The 26,356-nt window shown below is 38.6% G+C and overlaps 2 protein-coding genes across 4 annotated transcripts; one reads left to right on the top strand and one right to left on the bottom strand.

Annotated features, from left to right (window-relative positions):
• The first annotated feature begins 898 nt into the window (after positions 1-898).
• Positions 899-20,822, top strand: LOC114303350 (kinesin-like protein KIN-12E). Of its 2 annotated transcripts, XM_028248493.2 has the most exons (21): positions 899-1,235; positions 2,333-2,488; positions 2,598-2,681; positions 2,982-3,104; positions 3,983-4,096; positions 4,257-4,349; positions 5,021-5,110; positions 5,189-5,259; positions 5,368-5,442; positions 5,570-5,657; positions 6,223-6,281; positions 9,795-9,858; positions 10,137-10,202; positions 15,555-15,716; positions 15,800-15,904; positions 16,209-16,444; positions 16,882-16,951; positions 17,069-17,125; positions 18,019-18,078; positions 18,175-18,254; positions 18,540-20,766. In XM_028248493.2, the coding sequence occupies exons 1-21, from the start codon at positions 1,011-1,013 to the stop codon at positions 20,611-20,613; spliced, it is 4,152 nt and encodes a 1,383-aa protein (XP_028104294.2). In that variant the 5' UTR covers positions 899-1,010; the 3' UTR covers positions 20,614-20,766. The 2 variants fall into 2 exon arrangements, with proteins under 2 accessions (XP_028104294.2, XP_082767047.1); XM_082910921.1 differs by lacking the exons at positions 899-1,235; positions 2,333-2,488; positions 2,598-2,681 and adding an exon at positions 17,246-17,308 and having other exon boundaries at positions 2,988-3,104; positions 18,540-20,822.
• Positions 20,823-21,883: 1,061 nt separating this feature from the next.
• LOC114303351 (uncharacterized) lies at positions 21,884-25,550 on the bottom strand. 2 transcript variants are annotated; one of them, XM_028248495.2, is made up of 2 exons: positions 25,400-25,550; positions 21,884-24,853 (listed from the first exon to the last, which is right to left on the bottom strand). In XM_028248495.2, exon 2 carries the CDS (start codon positions 24,676-24,678, stop codon positions 22,036-22,038), a length of 2,643 nt encoding a protein of 880 aa, XP_028104296.2. In that variant the 5' UTR covers positions 24,679-24,853; positions 25,400-25,550; the 3' UTR covers positions 21,884-22,035. The 2 variants fall into 2 exon arrangements, with proteins under 2 accessions (XP_028104296.2, XP_028104295.2); XM_028248494.2 differs by having other exon boundaries at positions 21,884-25,536.
• Between the last annotated feature and the right edge of the window lie 806 nt (positions 25,551-26,356).

The raw sequence follows: 26,356 nt of genomic DNA, 5'->3' as shown, positions 1-26,356 counted from the left end.
AATTATATTTGCTCAGTCTCGTGGACGATAGGATAAAAGGTTTTTTGAGTTATTTATCCAAAAAAAAAATGTCTTTTGAGGTAGAAAAAAAAAAATTACTCTTCTTGTTGAGTATTTTTAAGACCTCGCTGTTCAGATATTTTGAAATGTTTTAAACCAAAGAAAAAAAAATCACCAAAAACAATTAAAAATTCGAACAAAAATGAACATAGATTTTTACTTGAATTGTTATTTATTTTTAGTGATTTTAAGTCAATTTTTTTTTTAAACTTTTAGATGCATTTAAAAGTATAAAAAATTTAACTAAAATATGAAAAAAATATATATATTAAGGCTCCGTTTTTTTCGACATAAAATATTTTACACAAAAAATATTTTTCTTTTAAATTGATTTTAAATAGAGAAAAATATTTTTGTTTTTATTTTTCAGTGTTTGGTTGACACTTAAAACAAAAACATTTAAAAGAGAAATTTTGATTCAATAAAGTGTCATTTATGATTTTTTAGTAAGTTAAGGTATTTATTTGAAAGAGTAGATATGTTAAAAAGATAGTGAGAGTTAATTTTGTAAACATTAACTTACAAAAATTTTAAAAATAAGTAATTTAAAAAAAATAGTGCAAAAATATTTTACTTTTTTAATAAAAACAAATTTTGAAAAATGAAACCCAACAGACACATTGCAGTCGCATACTGGAGGGGTTTAATGTAATTTACAACATTTCAAAAACACCTTTTCAAAATTTTCGAATCCAACCCCAAACGGTCTACAAAACTTGAAATCCAAAAGCCATCCTGACCGTCCATCCAAAATCACATTTGACCACAGTCGTCCGATCCCCTTCTCCCCCCCCCCCCCAACTCTCTTCTTTTCATTTCCCAATTCCTCTCTCATTCTCTCCCCCAAACCCTCTCTCTCTCTCTCTCTCTCTCTCTCTCTCTCTCTACAATCAACTATAGATTTTGGCTTCAATTCCATCTTCAACTCTTTGCAAAAACCCTAGATTTCAATGCCGTTCATATCAGAGGCTGCGAGTGCGATAAAAAGCCGATTAGGCTTCCAAGACCAGTCTTCGATGCCCTTGGTCCGGAGTTCTCCAGACCTCTTCAAATCAGAGTCCAAGGAAAATCTCTTGCAGTTCTCGGCGATTCGAGATGATCACAGTGGCAGAGCGTCGAAACAGAGCTTCGAGTTGATAGAAGATCCTTCTTTCTGGAAAGATCACAATGTTCAGGTACTACTGTTGATTTCGAATTCACAGTTGTTAGTTTTTCTCTCTCTGCATCTTGTTTGGTTGCTGAGAAAAATGTAGACCGAGGAACAAGGGTTAATTTCACTTTTATCCCCAAAAGTACCGCAATTTAAAAAAAGAAAATCATCTGTTTAAAGTTTCTAATTTCAGCTAACACTGTCCAATTGGAGACAATTGTCCAAATAAAGCCTATTTTTTCATGGGGGAAAAAAAAGTCATTTCAAAATTTAAACATCTTTAATCATAAGACCAAATACTTCTTTTTGTTAATTCACTTTTTTGAAATGAGGGGTGGAGAAGAAGACGAGTGTTTGATTGTAGGGTATAAATTGTTTAATATAGTGTGAGTATGAAGATGGATGCTTGGTTGTATAATAGATTGTCCAAATTTTAAAATTAATCTCCAATTGGACCATATGAACTGAAATCTAAAAAAATATTAGAGACTAAATAGATGAAATTGATAATTTAGGGATGAAATATGAAAGTAGCAATAGTTTAGGGGATAAAAATGAAATAAACCTGAGAAACAAAAATTTGAATTACTTGCGTTGGAATAGAACTACTTCAAATCTGAATGAGCTTAATACAACTGCATTGTTTAGTTGGGGTTAAATGTTCACTTTTCACTCACCAAGACAATGCTCAAAATTGTAGTTGAAATTGATTACCTTTGTTTTTCTCAAATTTCCTGGTGGCCCAATGAAGGGTAAAAACTAAAAAGAAATTAGGTACTGACCTCAGGAGGCTGTGTCTTGGCTTTGCTTTATTGTGCTTGAATTTTGCTTTTTGTTTTTTTTTTATTGGCTCTATGAAATTATGATCAAATAATGAACTTCAATCATCTAGTGACGCTGCGAACCATGCAGAACCATGCAGAAACATTTGGCTTCAAATAGAATCTTTTATTGTATGAAGCAATGACTGTGATCTATTGATGAAGTTATTGAACATGTGCAAGTTGGTAAAACTTATTGATAAGATAGTATTGGAAGCTCTGAGCTTTTTTGCAATTTAATTTAATTGTCATAGAAAGCAATTTATCACTAATCTGGGAATTTTTTTTTTTATGATTGCAGGTTATAATAAGAGTACGTCCTCTGAGTAGTTCTGAGATATCACTGCAAGGATATAGTAGATGTGTTAAACAAGATAGCTGCCAGACAATTACATGGACTGGGCATCCAGAATCACGTTTTACCTTTGATCTTGTTGCAGATGAAAATGTTAACCAGGTATATTCTAATTAGTTTTATTTTTTTCTGTTGGTCTTTATCATGTCATGGTCTACCAAGTTATAAGAAAAAAAGTCATGTCATGGGTTTCATTTTGATGATTTATCAGGAGGAGCTATTTAAAGTGGCAGGGGTGCCAATGGTGGATAATTGCATGGGAGGCTACAACAGCTGCATGTTTGCCTATGGCCAGGTCAGTACCCCCACCAATGTGTTCATTCATTAATCACTATTCGTTTTATTCTTCTTTCTCTTTTTTTCACTCACAGTTAAGGGACTGTGTATATGTTATAAAGTTTCCTCTAATGAGTTGAGTTTCAACAGTAGAAAGTCTTGTTCTTTTGGATAGTAGAGTTCTTTTGAGCATATTCTTGCTTCTTCTGCTAGTCTTGTCAAGTGTACGTCTCTGTAATTTCTTGACAATTAAATTTTTATGTGATTTTTTTTGATAGGTTGCAATCTCATGTTTCTTATTTCAATTGTTTAAATGTAGACTGGAAGTGGAAAGACCCACACAATGCTTGGGGACATTGAGGGGGGGGGCGCACGAAGACATAGTGTCAACTGTGGAATGACACCAAGAGTCTTTGAGTACTTGTTTTCAAGAATTCAAAAGGTATCTGTTGCTTGAATCAAAGTACAGTTCAGATTTGAATCGGATAAGAGAATCTTATTAATTTTTGCATTGGAAGAAATATTTTATGTAAGAGTAATGCTAGAGACCCACATTTGAGACCCCCAAATACACCCACAATGATATGGCAAGCAAGTAGAGCCCCACATGATTATGTAACAAATCAAAAGTTAACCCCCATCATTCCACATCATTGTGGGTGAAATTGTGGGAGTTTTATTAGGAGTCTTAAACATTTTCCTTTTATGTAAAATGATATGCCCCTACTTCTATAACAGCCTTGCCATATAAACAGTGAACTGCTTTTTAATGATTAAACTGAAAGGATAATATTCTTCTTCTTCTTTTTCTTCTTTTTTTTTTCCTTGACATTGAGAATGAAATATTTTAAAACCTTCTTCATATAGGAAATATTTTACTATGATAAGTTGATCCAGTGGTTATAAGGAACTATGGTCATTAGGGACTACATAGTAGTTTTCTCACATTAGAGGACGTATATTTGATTCTTTTTAATGTTTTTATTTGCTATGTTTGGGGGTCTCCCTCAGTTATATATTTGTAACTATTTTTATTTATTTATTTATGTTTTTGACCAGTTATTCTGTAACTTCTTGACTTCTACTTTCGTACTAGACCTTTAGATATATACACAAATGACTTTTGCATACAGCAAATTATTAATTTTTTTTTGAAATTCATGTGCATGCTAGATCTTAAAGTGAAATATAATTTATCAATTTCTCTTTATCCTTTTGAGGAATAATTTCTTTTATATCATGCCAACTACTCAAACTTGTATCCATTTTTTGTGCAAAGATTTTAATGCAATATTTCGTGTTTTAACTGTGGCATGACAGGAAAAGGACGCACGCAGAGAAGAAAAGTTAAAATTCACTTGTAAATGTTCTTTTTTAGAAATATATAATGAACAAATTCTCGATCTTTTAGATCCGACCTCCACCAATTTACAGGTATAGCCAAGATGTCAAAATTTTCATCTATTGGTTTCTTTGTTTTAGATACTATTTAGTTTTATTTGTGGAACTTGCCACATTTTGAAGGATACTCTACCCATCTTATTTTCTCTACATTGAAAGGACTACTTAAAAAGCTTTGATCTCTGCATTGCAGCTAAGAGAAGACACCAAGAAAGGGGTTTATGTAGATAATCTCACCGAGGTTGAAGTTACATGTGCTCGGGATGTTATTCAACAGCTTGTGCAAGTATGCATTTAGCTTCACTCAATTTTCTTCTTTGTTCCTGATCCTCAACCTCAGCAAGTCATAACTTTTATGTATACAAATGTCTAGAACTAATTACTCAGTTTTCTACGATAGAATTGAATCTGATATTTTAAATGACTCGCAGCCATTTGACTTGGTCAGAGGTCATTGATCATCTATCTAGATCTGTTTCTCTATTGAAATGGCAGTGAATGGTTAATTGGAATAATTAAGTTTGATAATTTCCTTTAGCTGCTTGTTTTGGAAATGAGAAGGAATGGAAGGAAGCAAGAAAATTGGTTTCCAACCTATACAAGTATAAAGATAAACCTTTACAAGTATAAAGATGCAAAATCTGGCTTTTGTTGGCAGCATGTCATTTGTTTTTGGTAAAATAAAGAAAATGGAATTCACAAAACAGTGAGCTGAAGTTGGTAATTTGGGCATCAATAAGCATGTTACTGATCTTGATGTGATATGTTCACAATCAATTTTGATTTCCTCAATCTCCTACTCAAGTTTATAAAACTTTAATAATTTCTAGTTTGTTTTGCTTTGGGTATTCAGAATATATGCTTACTTCTGGGTGATCCACATGTTGTTGATGCATGTCTGTCTTTCAAAGAACAAACGTACCGATCCTATTTTCCATTAATGTAATCATGCTTCAGGGTGCAGCAAACAGAAAGGTGGCTGCCACTAATATGAATCTAGCAAGTAGCCGTTCTCATAGTGTGTTTACATGCATCATTGAAAGTAAGGTGAGCAGTCTTGTTGTTCTTGTTATTTCAGTGGCTTTTATTTGGGTGTTGGGATTCTAATCGGTGGTTCATGTTTAGTGGGAATCCCAAGGGGTAACTCATCACCTGTTCGCTCGACTTAATCTTGTGGATTTAGCAGGTTCTGAAAGGTAACATCAAAGTATGCTGAATAATTAGAAAGTGGAGCCCTCGTGACAGGATTGAATCATGTACCTGCAGATTTATTAACTAATTTATTATCATTTTTTTTATCACAGGCAGAAGAGTTCTGGTGCTGAAGGTGAGCGATTGAAGGAAGCTACTAATATCAACAAGTCTCTTTCAACATTAGGGTTTGTTCTCCCTCCTTTTCTTCCATACTGTAGTAAAGTTAAATTTAGAAGTCCACCATCTGTCCTTGAATGTTTGAATCCTATTTATTGCTTTCTTTAAAAAGTTTTTTGATTCTTGTATCTGCAGGCTTGTGATTATGAACCTTGTGAATATATCTACTGGGAAGTCACTCCATGTTCCTTATCGGGATTCAAAGCTTACATTTTTGCTTCAGGTCAATAAAATGCATTTTCGTCCATTATACCAAGTTACCAATATCATATTTAGAAATTACTACATAATCTTTCTTTGAATCTATATAATTACCTGCTGTGGTAAGGCTATTGAGTGTTCAGTAGCTTAGAAGAGTTGTTAATCAGGCAATACAATACGGTTAACTTTCTCTTCATTATTGTTGTGAGATACATGAAGTATTTATAAGTTAGAACTCAAATGTGTTTTTGGCACTATTTACAGGTTAACTACAATGGATGTCATTTATGTAAAGCATTTTATATGCGGAATTCATGGTTCAGGGTGTTAGATGGATAGAGCTTACAATTTTCACTTCTTTTACCTACTCTAATAAGGGATACTCAATTACAAAAGTTATTGCCCATTAATTACCTGCATGGTTGGAAGTTCCAGTATTTTCCATTGTCAAACTTGCCTATATGTTAGAGTAAATTTGCTCAGTTTAGAGAATGTTCATGTAAGGAGCGCTCAAGTTCCTGTATTGTTCATTGACTTGCAGTGAGACATAAATTTATATTATATGGCTTCTCTTTTGTTTTTCACAGGACTCGCTAGGAGGGAATGCAAAAACAATTATAATTGCGAATATTAGCCCGTCTAGTTGGTTGGTGTTTCTTTTTTATGATATTGTTTATTGCTTTCTGCCTCTAGATTTTCTGTCCATATAAAATGGTTTCAAATTATTTTCTTTTTGCCCCAAGTTTAAATAATCGTATTTCTGTCCATACAAGGTTTTACCTAAAAACTGAGTATTTTTAACTGACTAGTCTTGCTAAAATTTTAACTTCAGTAAGTTGCATTCAGTAAAAATATATGTATTATTGATTGATATATTCATTCATATTCTGTCTATTACAAATGGTTCCTTATATAGATGTAGGTGTAGTGGATGGTGATAGTGGTGTAGTGGGTTAGGTTTAGTGGAGTAGGTGAGGTGGTAGGTGATGATAAATTCTAACAGCCCCCCGCAAACTCAAGGAGGATAGAAACTAACCAACTTGAGTTTGAAGAGAGGAACAAAACAAGAAAATACATAAAAAAAGGATAGGAGACACTGTATGGTCGTGTCAGACCGTTGGTGAAGACACGGTATGGTGGTGTCATAACGTTGTAGAGGACACTGTATGGTGGTGTCATAACGTTGTAGATGACACTGTATGGGGGTGTCAGACCGATGTAGAAGACAGTTTATGGGGTCATGTCGGACCGTTGTAGCAGACAATGTTGTGACAGTTTACAGAGTCTTGCTGGACCCTTATAGAAACTAACCGGAATCAATGTCGGGACAGTTTACAGAGTCTTGTCGGACCCTTGTAGAAACTAACCGGAATCTATGTCGGGACAGTTTACAGAGTCTTGTCGGACCCATAAAGGAGCTAACCGGAATCAATGTCGGGACAGTTTACAGAGTCTTGTCGGACCCATAAAGGAGCTAACCGGAATCAATGTCGGGACAGTTTACAGAGTCTTGTCGGACCCCTGAAAAAATCACATCCTCAAAAGGTGCGCCCAATTTTTCAAAAGGCGTGCCATCAAAAGGCGTGCCCAATCCATAAAAAGGCGTGCCATCAAAAGGCGTGCCCAACTCATCAAAAGGTGTGCCGGACATGATGGCGAGGCACGTGGGCGCCTTGGCTTGCGTGCCCGTTTGTCGGCTGGTGGCAAGAGGCGCGCGATGCGCGTGGCTGCCTTGGCTATTTAACCAAGGTTGATGCTGAGGCTGAGGCAGAGAGAAGCTGCGAAAAACCTCTGAAAAAAAAACTTCGTTGTGCTGAGAGAGAAAGTCTGAAAAACTCTTCGTTGTGCTGAGAGAGAGAGTCTGTAACACTCTGTTGCGAGAGATATTCTGTAACACTCTGTTGCCCAGAAAATGGCCTCGTCCTCGTCTTCCCGTGGACTGCTCACCCTCTTTCCCGACCTCAACGAGTCAACAAGAGAGAGAACTGGTGCGGTGGCACTGGAACCTCAACCAAGCGCCCCGGAGTTTGCCCCGTTGAACTTTCCGATGCGGTCTGTGGAGCAAAGAATGGCAGTGCAGTCGGATGTGGAGGCCAATCAGTATACTTTGAAGGCATGTGTGGAAAGCATGACGGCAGTCACAAATTTGTCGAACCGGCTGCAGAGTAGGACAAATGAGGTGCAGCATTTAAACTCCCAGCTGGCTCTGCTCCAACGCATGTATAAGGATGCGCGAGCAGAGATAAGCGTGCTAAGGACAGAAAACAAGGAGCTGAAGCGGAAGGCCACCGTGATGTTCCGATTTGGAGGTCCGCCGTATGCTGCAGTGGAGGAGCAGGGTGGAGTGATCGTGCCCAGTGGAGTGGGAAACACGGAGGCAACACCGTCAAGGGCCGGCCAGGACGGAGGCAAGAAGAAGAGACCTGCAGCAGCGTAGAGAAGAAAAATCCCACTGTGGGTGTGGGTGTGTTTGTTTGTATTTTTTTTTTTTTTTTTTTTTTAAAATTGTGATCGGGGTTGATCCCTAATATAAATAAAACAAAGTGTTGTGCAAATCTGTAATTTTTTTTTTTTTTTTTTTTTTTTTTTTTTAAGAAAAAAATGTAATGAAAAATTATTTGAAAAAGGCTGGCTCACTGTTCGTGGAAAAGTGTTTAAAAGAAATAAAGAAAAGAGGGAAGTGAGTTGGTGGACTAAGCACTGAGAGAATAAAAAAAAAAAAATTAGAACAACGCTGGTGGAGTAATATATTATAAAATATATATATATATATATATAATAAAGAAAGGTGGGGAGAGACAAGCCCGTGTGGGGCAATTGAGAATTATGATTATGTTATGGCATATGGCGGAGGGATGAGGGAATCGGTCAGGAGAGTGCAAAAGATAACAGCAGATAGAGTGGAAAAGTGACAAAGTAGTGGGTGAGGCTAGTGGATGTCCTTGAGTGGAGACATAAAATAGGGTGATAGTGAAAGAGAGTGTGTGTGAGGAATATAGGATAATAATAAAAAAGAGGTATAAACAAAGAAAAAACTGGGTGTGGTAGGTTCGTAATGTGGCTCTCGCAGCTTTGGCGTGATATCTCTCTCTCTCTCTCTCTCCTCGAGGTCCGAAAATGGATGACAAGACACAGCAAGAGCGAGAAGAAGCCCACCGCCTCAAAACCTTAGCAGAGCAGAAATACAAGTCTTCCAACCTCAAATCAGCCCTAAAATACGCCAAGAGAGCTCACCGTCTCTTCCCCAAACTCGATGGCCTCTCCGAAACCCTCACCGCCTTCAAAATCCTCCGCTTCGCCGCCACCGCAAGCGCAACACTGGACTGGTACAAGGTCCTCCAGATCGAGCCTTTCTCTCACATCAACACCATCAAGAAACAGTACAAGAGGCTCGCCCTAGCCCTGCATCCAGACAAGAACCCCTTCGCTGCCTCGGAAGAGGCGTTTAAGCTCGTCGGCAATGCGTTTCGTGTGTTATTCGATAAGTCTCTCGGCAAGACCTAACATACACAACTCTCACTGGCTCTCTGAGATGAACACGCACACACTCTCTCTCTGTGCCAAAGCTTCAAACAAAACAGAGAGCTTAACAATCCAGCACTTGGAAAAAAATCATGGATATTGGGCCGTAAAGTTGTGGAATTTTAGTGCTGCAGAATAATAACCCATGTGGACATCATTCATGTTGGGTTGGTGCATTTTTCATTGGCCGGTGGGTTGATGTCGCCATTGATGAACAAATATGTGTGAGGCAGAGAAGAGTTCAGCTATGGCTTTCTGGCAGAGGGGTGAAGATATGTGTAGAGGTCCGACGGACGGCCAAGGCGAGGCTGCCGCCCGCCGGTGAAGCAGAATGATCAGGTTCTTAACCTTGCTCTGATACCAAGTAAAAATATATGTATTATTGATTGATATATTCATTCATATTCTGTCTATTACAAATGGTTCCTTATATAGATGTAGGTGTAGTGGATGGTGTGTAGTGGATGGTGATAGTGGTGTAGTGGGTTAGGTTTAGTGGAGTAGGTGAGGTGGTAGTGGTGGTAGGTGATGATAAATTCTAACACATTCACAACCATATCTTTTCTTTCAACAACTTTGGTTCTTTTTGTTTATTTGTGCGATAAATACATACTTTTGCATGATTATTACTTTGCAGCTGTTCACTGGAGACTCTAAGTACATTGAAGTTTGCACAGCGTGCTAAATTCATCAAGAACCATGTATGCAATCTTTACCTGGTCATTTAGTGTGTGTGTGTTTTACTTATCATCTTAAGAATGGATAGACAGTTCTATGATGCTAAAAGTTGAGTACCTTTTTTGAGGGTTGAAACCTGTACTTCACCTGCTCATCATGTATCATTTGGGCTTCTTTTTTTTTCCCATTGCTCTGTCTTCCTAAGTTTTGAGTCTCAATTGTGATTGATTGCACACTTTTGGCGCTTTTTTTTTTTTTTTTTTTGGAACTACTGAAAATTTCTAGCTGTTGGATTTGCTAGGCTATTGTGAATGAGGATGCTTCTGGCGATGTTCTTGCTATGCGGGTTCAGATTCAACAACTCAAGGTATCATGCAAGTTCTGACATTTTTCATTTTATTTTTATAATGAGACACTTCACTCTGTTAAATTACCAATAAATTAGTCTTGTAAAGTTTTATTTGGAACTTGGAAAGAATTTTAGTTTTGTTACAATTTTCCTATACAAGACAAGATGCTAGTTTCCTGCATTTGGCATGTCAGCCACATGACACTACCAGAATGCCATGTCATGTTGTATCCAAGATGCATCACACATCTAGAGATGACGTTCATGCAACATTGGGTTTTGTACATTTGAAACATTCTACACACTGGAACTAGAACAAATATGATTTTGTATGATCACTTGACTAATGTTCATGCAACATTGGGTTTTGTACATTTGAAACACTCTACACGCTGGAACTAGAACAAATATGATTTTGTATGATCACTTGACTAATTTTCACATGGTTGTCCACTTTAGGTATATGGTTTGTGTTTGAAATTTTCTATTTATATTTACAAAAAAATTGAAAACTGGAAATAAAATTCATTTGGTATCTATTTTTGTTTCCAAATACTTCAAAAATTTACTAAATTCTTGTAACCACAAAAAAAGTTGGTTTTACTTGTTTAGGAAAAAAAGTTTGGTTTTTCTTCCTTCTTCCACCCCCTCCAGCCATCACCCACCCCTCATCACCACCACTGGGCACCACATCCAGCCACTATTGCTGGTGACCTCCAACAACCACCTCTGGCCACCGCTAACCACCTTCCACCAGAAGAAATCACCTTAGGCTACTTTCTGCGACCATTGACAACCACCTCTGGCCACCACCAGCCACCTTCCACCGGAAGAAATCACCTTAGGCTACTTTCTCCAACCATTGACAAGCACTTTCGGCCACCCCTTCCACTTATTTTTAAAACAAATGTGTACCAAACAGGTTTTTGTTGTCATTTTTCCAAAAATAAACATTGTTAAAATTGATGTATAAAAAGAAATAGAGAATTGTATTATTGATTGATATATGTTATATATTACAAATGGTGAGGGAGTCCTTATATAGGAGATGTAGTGGAGTAGGTGGTAGTGGTAGGTGTGTAGTAGGTGGTAGTAGGTGGTAGTGGTAGGTGTGTAGTAGGTGGTAGTAGGTGGTGGTAGGTGTAGTAGGTGGAGTAGGTGATGGTAGGTTTTAACAGCCCCCCGCAAACTCAAGGGGGATAGGAACTAACCAACTTGAGTTTGGAGAGAGTAACAAAACAAGAAAATAACCTGAAAAATAAAAAATGGATAGGAGACACTGTATGGTCGTGTCAGACCGTTGTAGAAGACTGTATGGTTATGGCAGACCGATGTAGAAGACACTGGCTCGTGTTGGACCGATGTAGAAGACAGTTTATGGGGTCATGTCGAACCGTTGTAGCAGATAATGTTGTGACAGTTGTTGTGACAGTTTACGGAGTCTTGCTGGACCCTTGTAGAAACTAACCGGAATCAATGTCGGGACAGTTTACAGAGTTTTGTCGGACCCATGAAGGAGCTAACCGGAATCAATGTCGGGACAGTTTACAGAGTCTTGTCGGACCCATTAAGGAGCTAACCGGAATCAATGTCGGGACAGTTTACAGAGTCTTGTCGGACCCATTAAGGAGCTAACCGGAATCAATGTCGGGACAGTTTACAGAGTCTTGTCGGACCCATGAAGGAGCTAACCGGAATCAATGTCGGGACAGTTTACAGAGTCTTGTCGGACCCTTAAAAAGTCGCACCCTCAAAAGGTGTGCCCAATCTTTCAAAAGGCGTGCCATCAAAAGGCGCGCCCAAGTTATAAAAAGATGTACCGGACATGATGGCGAGGCGCGTCACCACATTGGCTTGCGTGCCCGTTTTGTCGTCTGGCGTCAAGTGGCGCGCGATGCGCATGTCTGCCTCTTCATCATGGTCTTTATAAACCGAAGCGGAGGCTGAGGCTTAACAAACCAGTTGAAACCTCTTCGTTCTCTGAGAGCTTGTCGCTAAGAGCTGCAAATCTTGAAACACTCTGTAAACACTCTGTAACCAACCCTTCTCTGAAACACTCAGCAACCCATAACATGGCCTCGTCTTCCCGTTCAGCGACCTAGAATATGGCCTCTTCGTCCCGTGGTCTGCTCACTCTCTTTCCCGACCTCAACGAGTCAACAAGAGAGATAACTGGTGCGGTGGCCAGTGAACCTCAACCAAGCGCCTCTGGTTTTGCTCCGTTGAACTTTCCGATGCGGTCGGTGGAGCAAAAAATGGCGGTGCAAACTGATATTGAGGCCAATCAGTATACTTTGAAGTCATGTGTGGAGACCATGATGGCGGTCACAAACCTGTCGCACCGGCTGCAGAGTAGGACAAATGAGGTGCAGCAGTTAAACGCCCAACTGGCTCTGCTCCAACGCATTTATAAGGATGCGCGAGTAGAGATAAGTGTGCTGAAAACGGAAAACAAGGAGCTGAAGCGGAAGGCCACCTTGATGTTCCGATTTGGAGGTCCACCATATGCTGTAGTGGAAGAGTAGGAGGGAGTGAACGTGCTCGGTGGCGTGGGAAACACGGAGGCAGCACCGGCAAGGGCCGCCCAGGACGGAGGCAAAAAAAAGAGACCTGCAGTAGAGTAGAGAAGGGAAAAGAAAAATCCCACTGTGCCGATTTGTGTTGGTTTTTTTTTTTTTTTTTGGTGTAAAATGGTGATCGGGGTGAGCCCCGACATGAATAAAATGAGTTTGGTGTGCAGTTCGTCTTCTTCCTTTGTTTTTTGGGAGTGTTTTGTGTAAAAATAAAAATAAAAGGAAAGAAAACAAGGGATAAAGAAAATAGATAAAAAATATTGGTAGATGAATTATATGAAAAACATCAGTGTGGTAAATAAAATAAAATAAAATAAAGAGTTGAAAAAGCAGAGGTGGGTGAATCTGTGGGCTCGGATGTGGAGAGAGGGTGGTATGTTTAAATAAAAGAAGAGTGGTGAATAATATAAAAATAAAAAGAAACGAAAAGAGGGGGACAAAAGTTGGTGTCTGGGTGTGATGATAAATAAATAAGAAAAGAGGGGGACAAAAGTTGGGCGGTGGCTTTAGTCAAAAAAGTGAAAACTTTCCATTGAGATAGCATCTTGTGTTGGTGAGCTCAGCAGATAGAGAATAAAGACATTTCCAAGCTGACTCTTTGAACTTATGGAGTTTCTTCCTCCTCAAATATGTTTCACCATCCTGCGTTCCATGTCCCTTTCCCAAAATTAGTCTTCTAGCTATTTTCTGTCAATCATGAGCCACTGAAAGAGATCAAAATTCAGAACTTAAAACCCACAATTAGTCATAGGTTGAACAGAAGTTACTGCCTCGAAGCATGAAATAAAAATCAGTCATGATTTTTCAACCTCTCGATCCTCTGATTCAACTGCTCGATCCGAATAACCAAATGGGTGACGGAGTAGAGGAGCCAGTAGAAGATGAGTGCACAGGCGATGAGGAGGGCGTTGCGCTGCGACTTCATGATGGATTTCTGGTGGCGCAGGTGTTCGGTTGGGGTGCAGGAATCCGGTGATTCGCAGGAGGGTCTGGTCTCGTACTTCCAGTAGATGTCCATCAGGAGGAAGAGGCATGCGAAGCTTCTGCTGATGCTGTGATATGGGAGTCATCGAGGATGATTGAGTCACAGGCAATGACACTGGTGGCGAAGAATTTTGAGGTTGAATTTGGGAACTATTTTGCAGAGATGACGAAATAGGGAGTTGTGACTGTGGTTGTACATGAGGGTGTTGCCTACTAGATTGCTGAAATGACTGTTGGTTAGTTTGATTCATTGATTTTTGGTGTGGCTGTACCTGCTGGTGGTTTGAAGAAGCCATAACCGAAGGTTGAACAGCTTGGGGAGAAACTGGTAACATATGCCCAGAAGAAGTGGCTTGTGCAGCATGTCCTCCTTGATTGCTATTATCTGAATGAGAGAGCATCTGCTGGACTGGCTTTGATGAAGGAATTGCTTGGCCAGAATACATCTTTTGCTGAACGGTTTGAGGAGGTTGCGTGTTACGGCGATTAGACCCTTCCGTAGACGATCGACGCCAGGGAGGGTGAGGAGGAGGACAATAGTGAGAGGAAGGGCAGTGGTGGTGGACTCGAAGAAATTTCAAGGTATGTCTAGAAAATTCTAGCGAATTAGGTTGAGGTCCGGCGGGCGGCCAAGGCGAGGTTGCCGCCCGCCGGTAAAGCGAAAAATACTAAGTGTTTAACCTGGCTCTGATACCATGTTAAAATTGATGTATAAAAAGAAATAGAGAATTGTATTATTGATTGATATATGTTATATATTACAAATGGTGAGGGGCTCCTTATATAGGAGATGTAGTGGAGTAGGTGTAGTAGGTGGAGTAGGTGATGGTAGGTGTAGTAGGTGGAGTAGGTGATGGTAGGTTTTAACAAACATAAATATGTTTAATATTTTTTTGTAAACTGTAAGTTGTATATGTTACTGTTACACGGTAGCTACTGAGGTGAGGGTGCCGTGACGCTTGTATGCTTAACATTACTTTAGTACTTAGGCGATGTGAGACTTTGCTATTGTTACACGGTCTTGGATAGAACTTAACCCCAAAAGCTAGCTTGAGGTGAGGGTGCCTTCACACTTATATGCTTAACATTACTTTAGAATTAGTACTTAGGCAATGTGGGACTTCGCTACTGTTACACGGTCTTGGGTAGAACTCAACCCCAAAAACTAGCTATTGAGGTGAGGGTGCCCTCGTGCGCTTATATGCTTAACATTACTTTAGTACTCAGGCAATGTGGGACTTTGTCTTACACCCTCCCTTATGCCCAGCGTGCTCACTTGGCAGCACCTTCAGCGTGCCGGTCAAGGACATGCACCCTACCTGTCCTTGAATACTGATACCATGTTACACGGTCTTATGTAGAACTCAGCCCCAAAAGCTAGCTATTGAGGTGATGGTACCCTCACGCTTATATGCTTAACATTACTTTAGTACTTAGGCGATGTGAAACTTCGCTTCACAGTTACCAAACAACACCTTATTAAATAAAAAATGCCCTTTGATGTTTATTAAAGATTTATTTCGTATAAGAATTTGTCGTGAACATAAAATTTGGTTGATTTCCATCCAGTAGTCGAGTTATAATGTATTTAGCAAATTGGCTATGCTAAATCCTTCCTTTTGTTGTACTATTCATGAGCGAGTAAAGTAGATAGAATCACTTTTAATCACTCATTAGCAACTACATTGATGATTAAACATTTGTTCTTTTAGTGCTGATAAGAAAGTCTTACCCAAGTTAAATAGTTTTTAATCTTATAGCTTTTCTGCTGATTTGAAGATGTTCATTTATCTTTGCTTTGCGTTATCTCCAGAAAGAAGTCTCTCGTCTCAAAGGTCTGGTCAATGGGGGAGCTGGAAACCATGAGAGTGATGCTTGGACAGTATCCTTTCCAGGGTCTCCAGGATCCTTTAAGTGGGAAGGGCTTCATGGATCACTCATCAGTCCACTTACATCTGATAAAAGAATCTCACAGGTATGTAACCACTCTTTCTTGAGATTGAAAAGCATTTCTGACATATAGGTTCTAATTTATTTTCTTTTCTTTTCTTTTCTCAGAAGAAAGAATATGAAGTTGCCCTTGTTGGGGCTTTTCGGAGAGAAAAGGATAAAGACATTGCATTGCAGGCATTGGCTGCTGAAAATCAGGCCGCTATGCAGTTGGTATGTGCAATTTGAAAAACTTGTGGTCATTTTGTTACTTGTTTGATAACTTCTTGTTTTAGACATGTGAGTCAATGCAAAAGAATTTAATATGAGAACAGAATGAAGTGGCTTAAAATTATGAAATGTCTGGGTACTTTTGTCTTTAGGAGAAATAATTGGTTCTTACCACAAAGCTGTGTGCAGATGTGGATTATACAGCCACCCAATGCTTTGTTGTTCTATATTATATATTTTGAATAAAGGTGTATGATCTTGAAATTAATTCTGAAAACTGAATTCTGGCATTCTTGGGGTAAATCAGGCCAAACAAAGAGAAGATGAGATACAAGGCTTAAAAATGAGATTGCGGTTTCGAGAAGCTGGAATTAAGAGGCTGGAGGCAGTTGCTTCTGGAAAGATATCAGCTGAGGCACACCTTTTACAAGAAAGGGAGGAATATCTTAAGGAAATAGAGGTCATACGCACCCAGGTGGACAGGAACCAGGAAGTGACAAGATTTGCCATGGAAAATTTGAAGTTAAAAGAAGAAATTAGAAGGCATGTAACTGTTTTTATTTGTATTTTTTCCATGCATTCTCTGTATTTCTCTAAAATGCAATACAGGCACAAATATCAACTTCAAATACAAATATTTATGGTATGGAGGAAAATGTGTAATATCAATAGTTTTCTTGATTTTAGCCAACGAGTGAATTTGAACATATAATGATCGACAAGTGCCAATTACCTGTCTAAGAATAGAAATACAACTTGAGTTAGAATTGAAATTGTGTACAACATCAGGAGGAAAAGTCTATAAAATTCACAATAAAAGTATAATGTAAATATTCAATAAAGAAAGATAACATAGATACTCCCTAGCTCTATCTGGAGATACGTCATGCATTAATGAATTATGTTCCTTGAATACAATTCATTAAATGTTCTAACAATTTATTTTGAAATTTTATTGGTATTCATGACCCAACATGCAGATTGAAGTCTTTTTGTGAGGAAGGTGAACGAGAAAGGATGAATGAACAGATCACGATATTACAGAATAAGGTGCGAAAAACAGATCCCAAATTATTGAGACTTCTTTTCCCTGCTCTTGTATTCACTCTTTTTTCGTATCGCCATGCTTCCTGAAATAGAAACTTTTACCATGCGAGTAAATTGCAGTTACTGGAAGCACTTGATTGGAAACTTATGCATGATTCAGATGCTTCAATTGTTCAGGTTCTTCCCTAGTTTTTATTTATTTACTTTTTATAAAATGTAAATATGAAATATGAATGATTTTGACAGATATTGTGTCTTTTTTAATTATCAAAGCTTACAAATATTTTTATGCTATAGAAAGGAAATTCAGATTCGGCAATTGATATTCAAAGTGATGGTGATCTACTGGTTTCCACTAAGGTTATTTCCTAATCATGTTTCTAGCATATTCAAATTTGCAGATCAGTAAATGTAACTTAAATTTTAGGTTGAATTTATATATTGTCAAATGTCAATTATAGAATATCAAATTGCAACATCTGCAAGCTGCTTGACCAATGGATTTATATGACTAAACTACTCTTTTATTTATTTATTTTTTATCTAGTACATCTTCCAAACTTAATAATTGAAGGAAACCAGACCAAGTTCTTTTTTTCTTTTTTCTAATTAGAAAGCAGAAACTGTATTAGAGAGCACAAGAACAAAAACTAATTTGTTGCTTACATATGCTTTTAGAAATGAAATGACAATAAATCACTGACTAAAGGAAGGACATACTTGATGTGTGTGTTCCTTAATTTAGTCCATCCCTTTCCTTAATTTAGTCCATCCCTTTGACAATAATCCTTAATTCACTTATTCCTGTTCATGTCAGTATACATTTTTCAAAAATACTCTCTTGCTTCTTCCAAGTGGCAAAAACATAAAGCAAGTGGACAGCATATCAAAACTGCCAGCCACACCAACTGCCTGCATATCACTTATTCCTAATTATCATGTGGCTTCAATTTAGATTTTTTTTTTATTATATTAAATTCGTTGTTTTTTGTTTTGTTTTGTTTTGTTGTTGTCAATATTGTAAATTTCAAGTGCTAACTATTGGTTGCTTATATGTATATATTATACAGGAGCCAGGATCGCCTTGGCATACTTCAATTAACGAGGAAAATGAGTTTCTCCGCATGCAGGTAATCTGCTTTGAAAGAGTAACGTGTTTCTAATTCTGAAGCATTGCCTTCCCAACCACATGAACTACATTTACAAACATAAGAGTTCTGTTACAGGCCATTCAAAACCAATCAGAAATGGACACATTACGCAAGAAACTAAACTTCTGCCTTGAAGAGAAAGATAAATTTGAAAGGTATTATTTCCTTTTTAATTGGCTTCTCCTATCCAATCCCAGTTATCGCAATTAGAAAAATTGCTGATGTTTCTAAATTCATAAGATTATTTCTACCTTGTTTGCTTTTATTCCTACTTGATGATGCTTCTCTAATATATATAACAAATAAATAAATACAAAAATGAAAAAGAAAATTTATCCCAAAAAATGTAGGGTTCTTGTTTAGTTTTCTATCTATCTATATAAATAAATGAAACGATCTTTCTTTCCAGCTATCATGTTCTCTAACTTAATATCATGCAGGCATGTTACTGATTTCGTAACTGAGCTAGAAGCAGAGAGATCTTCGAAAGTGCAGAAGGAAGAAGCACAGAAATTGCAAATACCTAATATTGCTTTGAATGATCAGATGGAGCTTAAGGCAATGGTTGATGCCATTGCAGCTGCAAACCAAAGAGAAGCAGAAGCTCATGAAACAGCAATTATTTTGTCCAAAGAAAATGACGAATTGCAAAAGAAGCTTAAGGTCTTAATTGAGGATAACAACAAACTGATTGAACTGTATGATCGAGCAAATTCAGAAAATGCAGATAAAAGCATGGTTAAAGTTCATGATCCTCAAGAATACAAAACTGAAGACCATAGCAATCATTTTGGTGAATTTGGTGAAGAGAAGGAGCTAGAGGTGAAAAGGGAAGTTGAAAATCTAGAGCATCAACTTACTGAAATGCATGAAGAGAATGAGAAATTAATGGCTCTATATGAAAAAGCCATGCAAGAGAGGGATGAATTTAAAAGAATGCTTTCTTTTGGAGGACAGAACATTGTTGAAATTAGAAAAATTAATTACCCAGAAAAGCTTGTTGAAGTGGATGGAGGTAAATGTCACAACCCAGACGAACATCATGTTTCTGGAGAGGAACTTATGAGGGAGGAAACTAATTGCTTTGGATCATACATGCATGATGGAGGAGAAAGTCTCCAATGTTCCGGAAATTCCCAAGAAAATGATAGTCTTGAGGTAGATGAACCACCGACCTGTGCAGGAGCGAACTCAGGGCAACATGAGCAAATTGGAATGGAAATTCCCGAATTAGAGAAACCTACCTCATCAGATGAAAGCAAGGTTTTAGTGGAGGAAACTGATTTTCCTAGCTTGGACATGCAAGATGGATCCAACTTATGTCATGAGGATCCTCAGGTAGTTGCAGAGAACCAGACTGATTTTGAAAATGATTCCGACTTGGAAACGAAGTCATTGAATCTCACTATGGTAAAGGTCTCCGAAGATTTGGATTTGGTTAGAACGAAGTTGGACAGAGCACAAGAGAAGCTGCTAAATTCTGCCCAAACCGTTAGCGTATTTTGGTCACTGGAGAAAGCAATCACTGAGGTTGATAAGCTCTCGAAAGAAATTGAAGCAATGGAAGAAGCTATTCAGATGAAGAAGCAAGAGTATGCATCTCTGGAATCCCTTTCTTGTGAGATGCATGAAAGAAGAGGTCTAATAGATAGAAAATTAACGGCTCTCAAATACTCGATTTCAAGCTTTTCTTCATCAGTTGGTTACTTTGAACAGCGAGAAGTTCAAGCAAGGGCAAGGGTAAATGCGTCATTGTCTTACCTGGACCGAAAGAAAGAGGAATTAGCCTGCCTTCAAGTCCGTAAGAATGAAATTGAGGATGCTCTGAGAAAGTTTCAACAACTCGAAGTTGAACTAACGAGTGACCTTGCACAGTTGAAATCAAAAATAGAGGAAGAAAATCAAAGACTAGAGAGTGAAAAGGTTCTATTTGCCATAGAAAACATTGAGAGAGCAGATGTTCCCCACTCCCAGAGAAACTGGCATTTGAGTGGTAAAGCTACTGAGTTACTCAAGTCTGAGGAGGAGAAGACCAAGATACAAACTGAGATGAAACAAGCACAAGAAAAGATTGGAATCATGAGAAAGGAAGTTGAAGATTTGAACAGGAAATTGAGGGAAGTGGAGAGTGAAGTGCAAGTTGTTCAAACAGACGTACAAAAAGGTTCGACATCTGCGGAGGAGATGGAGCACAAGCTTCAGGCTATCATCAAAGAAAAAGAGATGCTATTGGAGATGAAAGAGAACGGAAGCACCGAAGTTGAGAATATGATTCTTGAATACCACCAACATGTGTTTGAAGCAGAGTTGAAAGAGGAAGAGATGAAAATCTTGGAAGAAGAATTGAAGATGGAATTTAGCCATGTAACAGAGTTACAAACAGCAAAAGTTGCAGCAACTGAGAAGAAGAACCAACTATTGGAGATCGTAAGATGCGATTCGTGCTTGGAAGAGATCCAAGAAATTAGGATGTCAGTTCTGGAGTTGAAGTCATTGCTTGGAGATGACAGTTGAGTCTTCCATTTAACTGTCACAATGTTCACCTTATACTCCCAGGAGGCAAACTGGTGACTGCTACATTTTTTTTAATATTGTCAACAATTGATGTCTGATTAATGTAATGTCATTTTGATTTGATAAGTAAATGGTTTGTTGTTCTTCCTCTTCCATGGATTGGACTCATATCCTGTTGATATAAAAAGAGAAGGAAATCTTAGTGACAAGGCAATTGATATTTAACAGGCATACCTCAAACTCTGAAAGTTTTACTGAAAAAGATTGAATTGTTGTTTTAGGATTACCAAGGTGGAGAGGTATAAAAATTATCTACTGTCTTAATGAAACTCGGAAAGGTGAGGAACTGTAAGAATCAGCTGTTTCTTCTAAACCAGTTCTGCACGACATGTCTTCTAAACCATAAGCTTGGGAAAAGCAACAATGAAATCACTGGAACAGTCGATCAAAAATTTTGACAACACACATTACAGTTTGAAGCAAAACAAGGTTGCAGTTTAACATGAATGAACAACCTTCAGTAGCATCCGCAACATCTTTGGCCTCTTAATTGTTCTGAGACTGCCTCTTTTTGCTCTTTCTTCACAAGATTCGCCAATCTCACACACACACACACACACGTGTATTTGACAAAACTAGTTACAAATAACATCTTGTTGCATCAAAACATATAAATGTTGACTAATCTGGATAACATTGAACTTTGTAAAATGTGTTGTGGGGAACAATAGTGGTGTTGGAATCTTTCTGCACATATGTGAGACTTTGACCTAATGAAATTTACTTATAACTACACTAGCATGCAAAGAAGAGGACATTTCTAACCATTAACTACACTCACCATCATGTGAAGGTGGAAATAAAACTTGGGTGAAAATCTAGATAATTGTAGGAGGCCAAAACCACAATCAATTTAAATTTTCTGAATTTGGTGATTTTCTTCTAGGGTTGAATGCTAAAACAAAATTTTCTCAGTGACCTTACTATCACAAAAAATAGTTTCGTTTTAGTTATATTTTAGAGTCAAAACTCTCAAAGTCACACCTGCATGTTCATGTAGTTACTAGAATGTCACGCACAAACACGAGTGCCATAACAAGAAAATCTCACAGAAAATTGATCTCCATGAGATTGAAACAATTAAGGAATACTCCAAATGCATCCAAATTCAATGTTGACACTATAATCCAAGTTAGCTGACCAACCAAAAACACTTAACCAACTAAGATGTAAAATCACTTAACATGGTATTCTAAAATACAAGAGGCCATGATTCCAAAAATACCTTTCATATATCACCAAGAATTTCATACAACACTTTAAAAAAACATTGGGAACTCATCATCATTCTTTAACCAAACTGGCATCAAAATTCAAGTTTGCGCATAAAGTATGTCCCTTTCTTGCAAAAAAATAAACTTCCTACACTTTACGTGCCCGAGTCCTCTGCTTTGTAGCATGCTGGACTACCTTTTCCTCCACTGGGAGACCCTTCCGCCGCCTCACAGCATCAATGAGTTTCCTTGCTGTATTAGGTAGAACACTAGAACCATCTCCAAATTCTTCAATCTCTTCTTCTGTCTTTGGTACAAAGAAAGGATCTTCAGCAAGTGCTTCCCAATGACTAAGAACAAGTAGAGCACTTGAAGCCCCAGAAGTCCATCTCCTCAGCTCATCTGCAAATCCAAAGCTCTCAGCAACAGGCACATAGGCATGCACAGTGAATAATGGAGACCCTTCCTGCATTTCTTCCTTCAAAACTCGAGCCCTCCTCCGAGCAAGCACTGCATACATAGGACCCAAATATTCAGTCGGCGTGTTCAACTCACAAAAATACATGGCTTCCACAAGCCGGGGTTTCTTCTGAAGCACAGCGGCCCTACAGGCATCCTTGACAGCTGTCATCACCTGCCCAGTGAAGATGCCATATTGCTCTGGTTGTTGATAAGAAGTTTCAGATTCATTTGATTGCCCAATCAATGGTGAAATGCAAGCCTCAACAACAAATGCCAAACCCCACATGGGCTCGTCACACAAAGGGCCGGATGCTGTAGCTAGCTGAAATCCAGACACAACACTGCTCTCAAGACTCTCCGCTTCTTGGTACAGAGCATGAGTCTCTACAGACGATGCCTCAGAAGCTACATCACCATTGGTAGATGAACCCACAAAACCCAATCTCTCAGACACATAAGGGGAACCCCGAACGAGAACAGAACAATCAGTTGTCTTTCCTTTGGAATCCGGGGTGAGGAGTATATTAGGACTGACCTGTCGAGGACCCAGTGCCCAGATTCTCTTAAGAAACCTTTCCCGCAATATTTTACACTTCTCAGCCCGATCCTTGTCAATCTCTGTACTCTCAGATGGAATGTGACTCTCAATAGCATCTGTTATTCGTGTCTTAAGCGTTTCAATTGGATTGTCATCTTCCACAATGCTTGTTCTCTGAGTTTCCAAGATTTTGTCAGTATGGCCCCATTTGCCTCCAATAATGCCTCCAAGCAGATCAGAACTCTCATCAAGCACCTTAGTTAGAGCAGGTGGAAGCTTCATGACCAGCACTCGAACAACACATCTACCATTTGGTGTTGTCTTCTCAATATAATCGGAGGTCCCACTAAACAACTTCAAAGTTTCTAATGGATTGGATGCCTCACCTTCAATAGTCTCTCTATAGGAAACCAGAGGTGGTGAGACTTCCAAGCTTACTTTTGCGAATCTCTCCTTCAAATCTTTTATGCATCTCTCGAGATGAACCTCTCCTGCAGCAGCAAGAACATGCTCTCCTCTAGAAGAAACACTGACCTCTACAAATGGGTCTGCACGGTTCAAGAGCCTCAAGCCTTTCATGAGTGCACCCATGTCAGCTGGATCAGAAGGCTCAATTGCAACTTTAAGGGTGGGAGAAACCTGGAACACCATACTTGAGAAAGGCCAACAATTCTTTGTAGATGAAAGAGTAGCACTTTTCAATATATGCTGGCCAAGGCCCCTAATAGCCACAACATTCCCAGCCTTTGCAGATGCCACTGGTCTCAAGCCTTGACCCATCATTAGATACAATGAATGCAACTCAGTTTCCTGTACATGCTTTTGCATTGATTCCCCTTTTAATGGATCATATAATGCAGAAAGCACGAAAACCCTCTGCCCTGAACAAAGAACCCCACTAAAAATCCTTGCAAATGCAAGGAAACACTCGTCAGATTCACCATCATCGGTAGAATTGTTTAAAATCTCACCGTATAAGCCCCTTTGAGGTAGCAATTTTGCAGGAATGGCAAACATCTTAGATACAAAGGCAACACATGGCGCTTCAGGGCTTGAATCACATACCTCAACAGATTTTCTAACAAGCTCTGCTTCAGCAAGCACATCCGAAGGAATCCCATCATTTAAAACTTCTCTCTTAGGAATCAAACGTGTTATCCGTAGAGATTGGGCAGCAATCGGATCTGGCATATGCTTAACTACCATAGATAAGATTGCATCCGACAAAGGAAGCCAGCGACTCATGACAGCTTGAAGCACGGCTTTTGGATCCTTGTTCTGAAGTTCACGAGGAGGTATAGACAAATTGAATGACTTAATGACTTTCTGAAGTACCGCTCTGTCCCCATCAGCTTCCAAAGCAGCCTGGTAAACCTGCCAAAGTGGCTCAAGCACAAATTGCACAAACATGGGTCGAGCCTTACTATTTCCTCCACCTAATCCCTTCTTACCCACAATCATCTTATTCTTGGGATTGAAATACCGAGGACCCCATAAAGTTTTCAGTAACGCAGCTGTGCTAGCCCCAAGCTTCGAAGCATAGAACTCCGCAAACTCACTAATACCAAAACCCCACCCTTCCAATGCACACACAAAAACAACATTCCCCTTTTGTGGTTGAAACGTATCTTCCTCATCATCCTCTACAAACTCATGATTCTCAAAATCCACTTCCCCAGATGGACCTGCAAGCATCAAATCAACGTCCGAAAGATACTTCTCTGACTTGTATCCACTCATAATTCCATTAACCTCGTGAACAATCCTTTGCAAACGAGTATACGCCTCCATTGGACTCAACTTCAATTCACAAATCAACCTATCAACCTTATTGAGTACCAAACAAGGAGTAAGCTTTTCAATCCAAGCTTGGCGCAAGACTGCGTGGGTCTGAATGTGGACGCCCTCAACAGCATCCACCAAGACTAAAGCCCCATCACTCAACCGCGCAGCGGTAGATACCTCACTACAAAAATCCATGTGACCAGGAGAGTCTATAAGATTTATAGAATGGTCTTTGTATTGAAGAGATATGGAAGAGCTCTTCATTGTTATAGCCCTCCTCTGTTCTTCATCAAGATAATCCATGAATCTAAGCCTACCAGCTTGCTTGGGGTGAAGTACTCCACCCCCATAGGAGGCAATCAAATGGTCAGCAAGAGTAGTCTTGCCATGATCAACATGGGCAAGAATGCATATATTTCTGATTTGGGGACAATCAAAGTCACCCATTTTTCTTTTTTCTTTTTCTTTTTTTAAATTTTATTGTACAGTAATCAATACCAATCAAAATTTGCAAGTGACAACAATCAAAGAGAGTATAAAAATAACAGAGGATTATGGACAAACTTTATGGACAAACTCTACCAATTCAAATTATAAAAAAAAATAAAAATAAATCACAGAAAGCCAAGAACCCAGAAACCGAATTGCGGTGGAGATAGAAAAAGAAGCAGAAAAACCCTAGATAGAGAAGAGAAAGAAGAGGGATTGTGAAAGAGAAAGTGCTTACAATTCTATGTGGGCTAGTTATACATGTGGTTGTGGAGTAGTAGCAGTGGATTTATAGAGTTTTGTCTCGGAACGCGATTGAAGGATGGTCTGCGCCGACTCATGAGGGAGGTTTTAAACACGAGTTGCTTCGCTTTCGCCTTTGTGTTAATAGGTTGCGTATATCCTATGTTATTCAGGTTTAGGGGTCGGTTGGAACCGGTTATTTTAATAATTTTTAATTTTTTATAAAAAAATGTGAACCGTATATCATATGTTATTCTTGGGAAATGGCTTTACAAAACCTTTATTTATTTATTTATTTTTTGTTGGTAACTTTGAGTATTAATTAAGGTGAGATCCAAACATTATTTTTAACGTTTTTCATTGAGTTCATATTTAATTTCGCGTAGTGAATAAAATAGTGTATTTTGTTACTCAAAACCATTTTTGTATGAATGAGAATTCAACACGCATTTTTCGGGTTCATAGAAATGGATTTTGGTGGGTTTCCTACACATTTGTGAAATGTGCTTATTCCACATTAGAAAGGCTTATGGTTTTGAATGAGTTTATATACCTTAGCTTGGAATACTTCAGATAGGCCCCAAGGGATATCCAAGTTTGTGGAAGGGTGGAGTTATGGGTAAAGTGGATTAGACCCATTTGACCCAAAATAAAAACCACACGCGCATACCACCGCCGTCCGCCCGGACAGGCCGAGTTAGACTGGGCGCGGGTGCGAGGTGTGAAGTTGGAATGGACTTGTCCGGCCCAATACTTATCTTTTTGGGCCAAAGACTTTTGTAATTTATTTATTTATTTTTAATTTTGGTTTCAAAATTCAAAATAAATTGGTCCATTTTTTTTTTCTTCACCCAAACACATCCGAACAGGTGCAATTTCCACCTGAACAGATCTGTTTCTATTCTGAACAGATCTGTTCCTGTTCCAAACAGGTTTTTCCTGTTGGTACTTG

The sequence above is a fragment of the Camellia sinensis genome, unplaced genomic scaffold (genome assembly GCF_055761805.1).
Source record: "Camellia sinensis isolate YWXY unplaced genomic scaffold, ASM5576180v1 Unanchor1, whole genome shotgun sequence".
NCBI classification, from domain to species: domain Eukaryota; kingdom Viridiplantae; phylum Streptophyta; class Magnoliopsida; order Ericales; family Theaceae; genus Camellia; species Camellia sinensis.
This window is presented reverse-complemented; position numbering and strand designations above follow the sequence as displayed.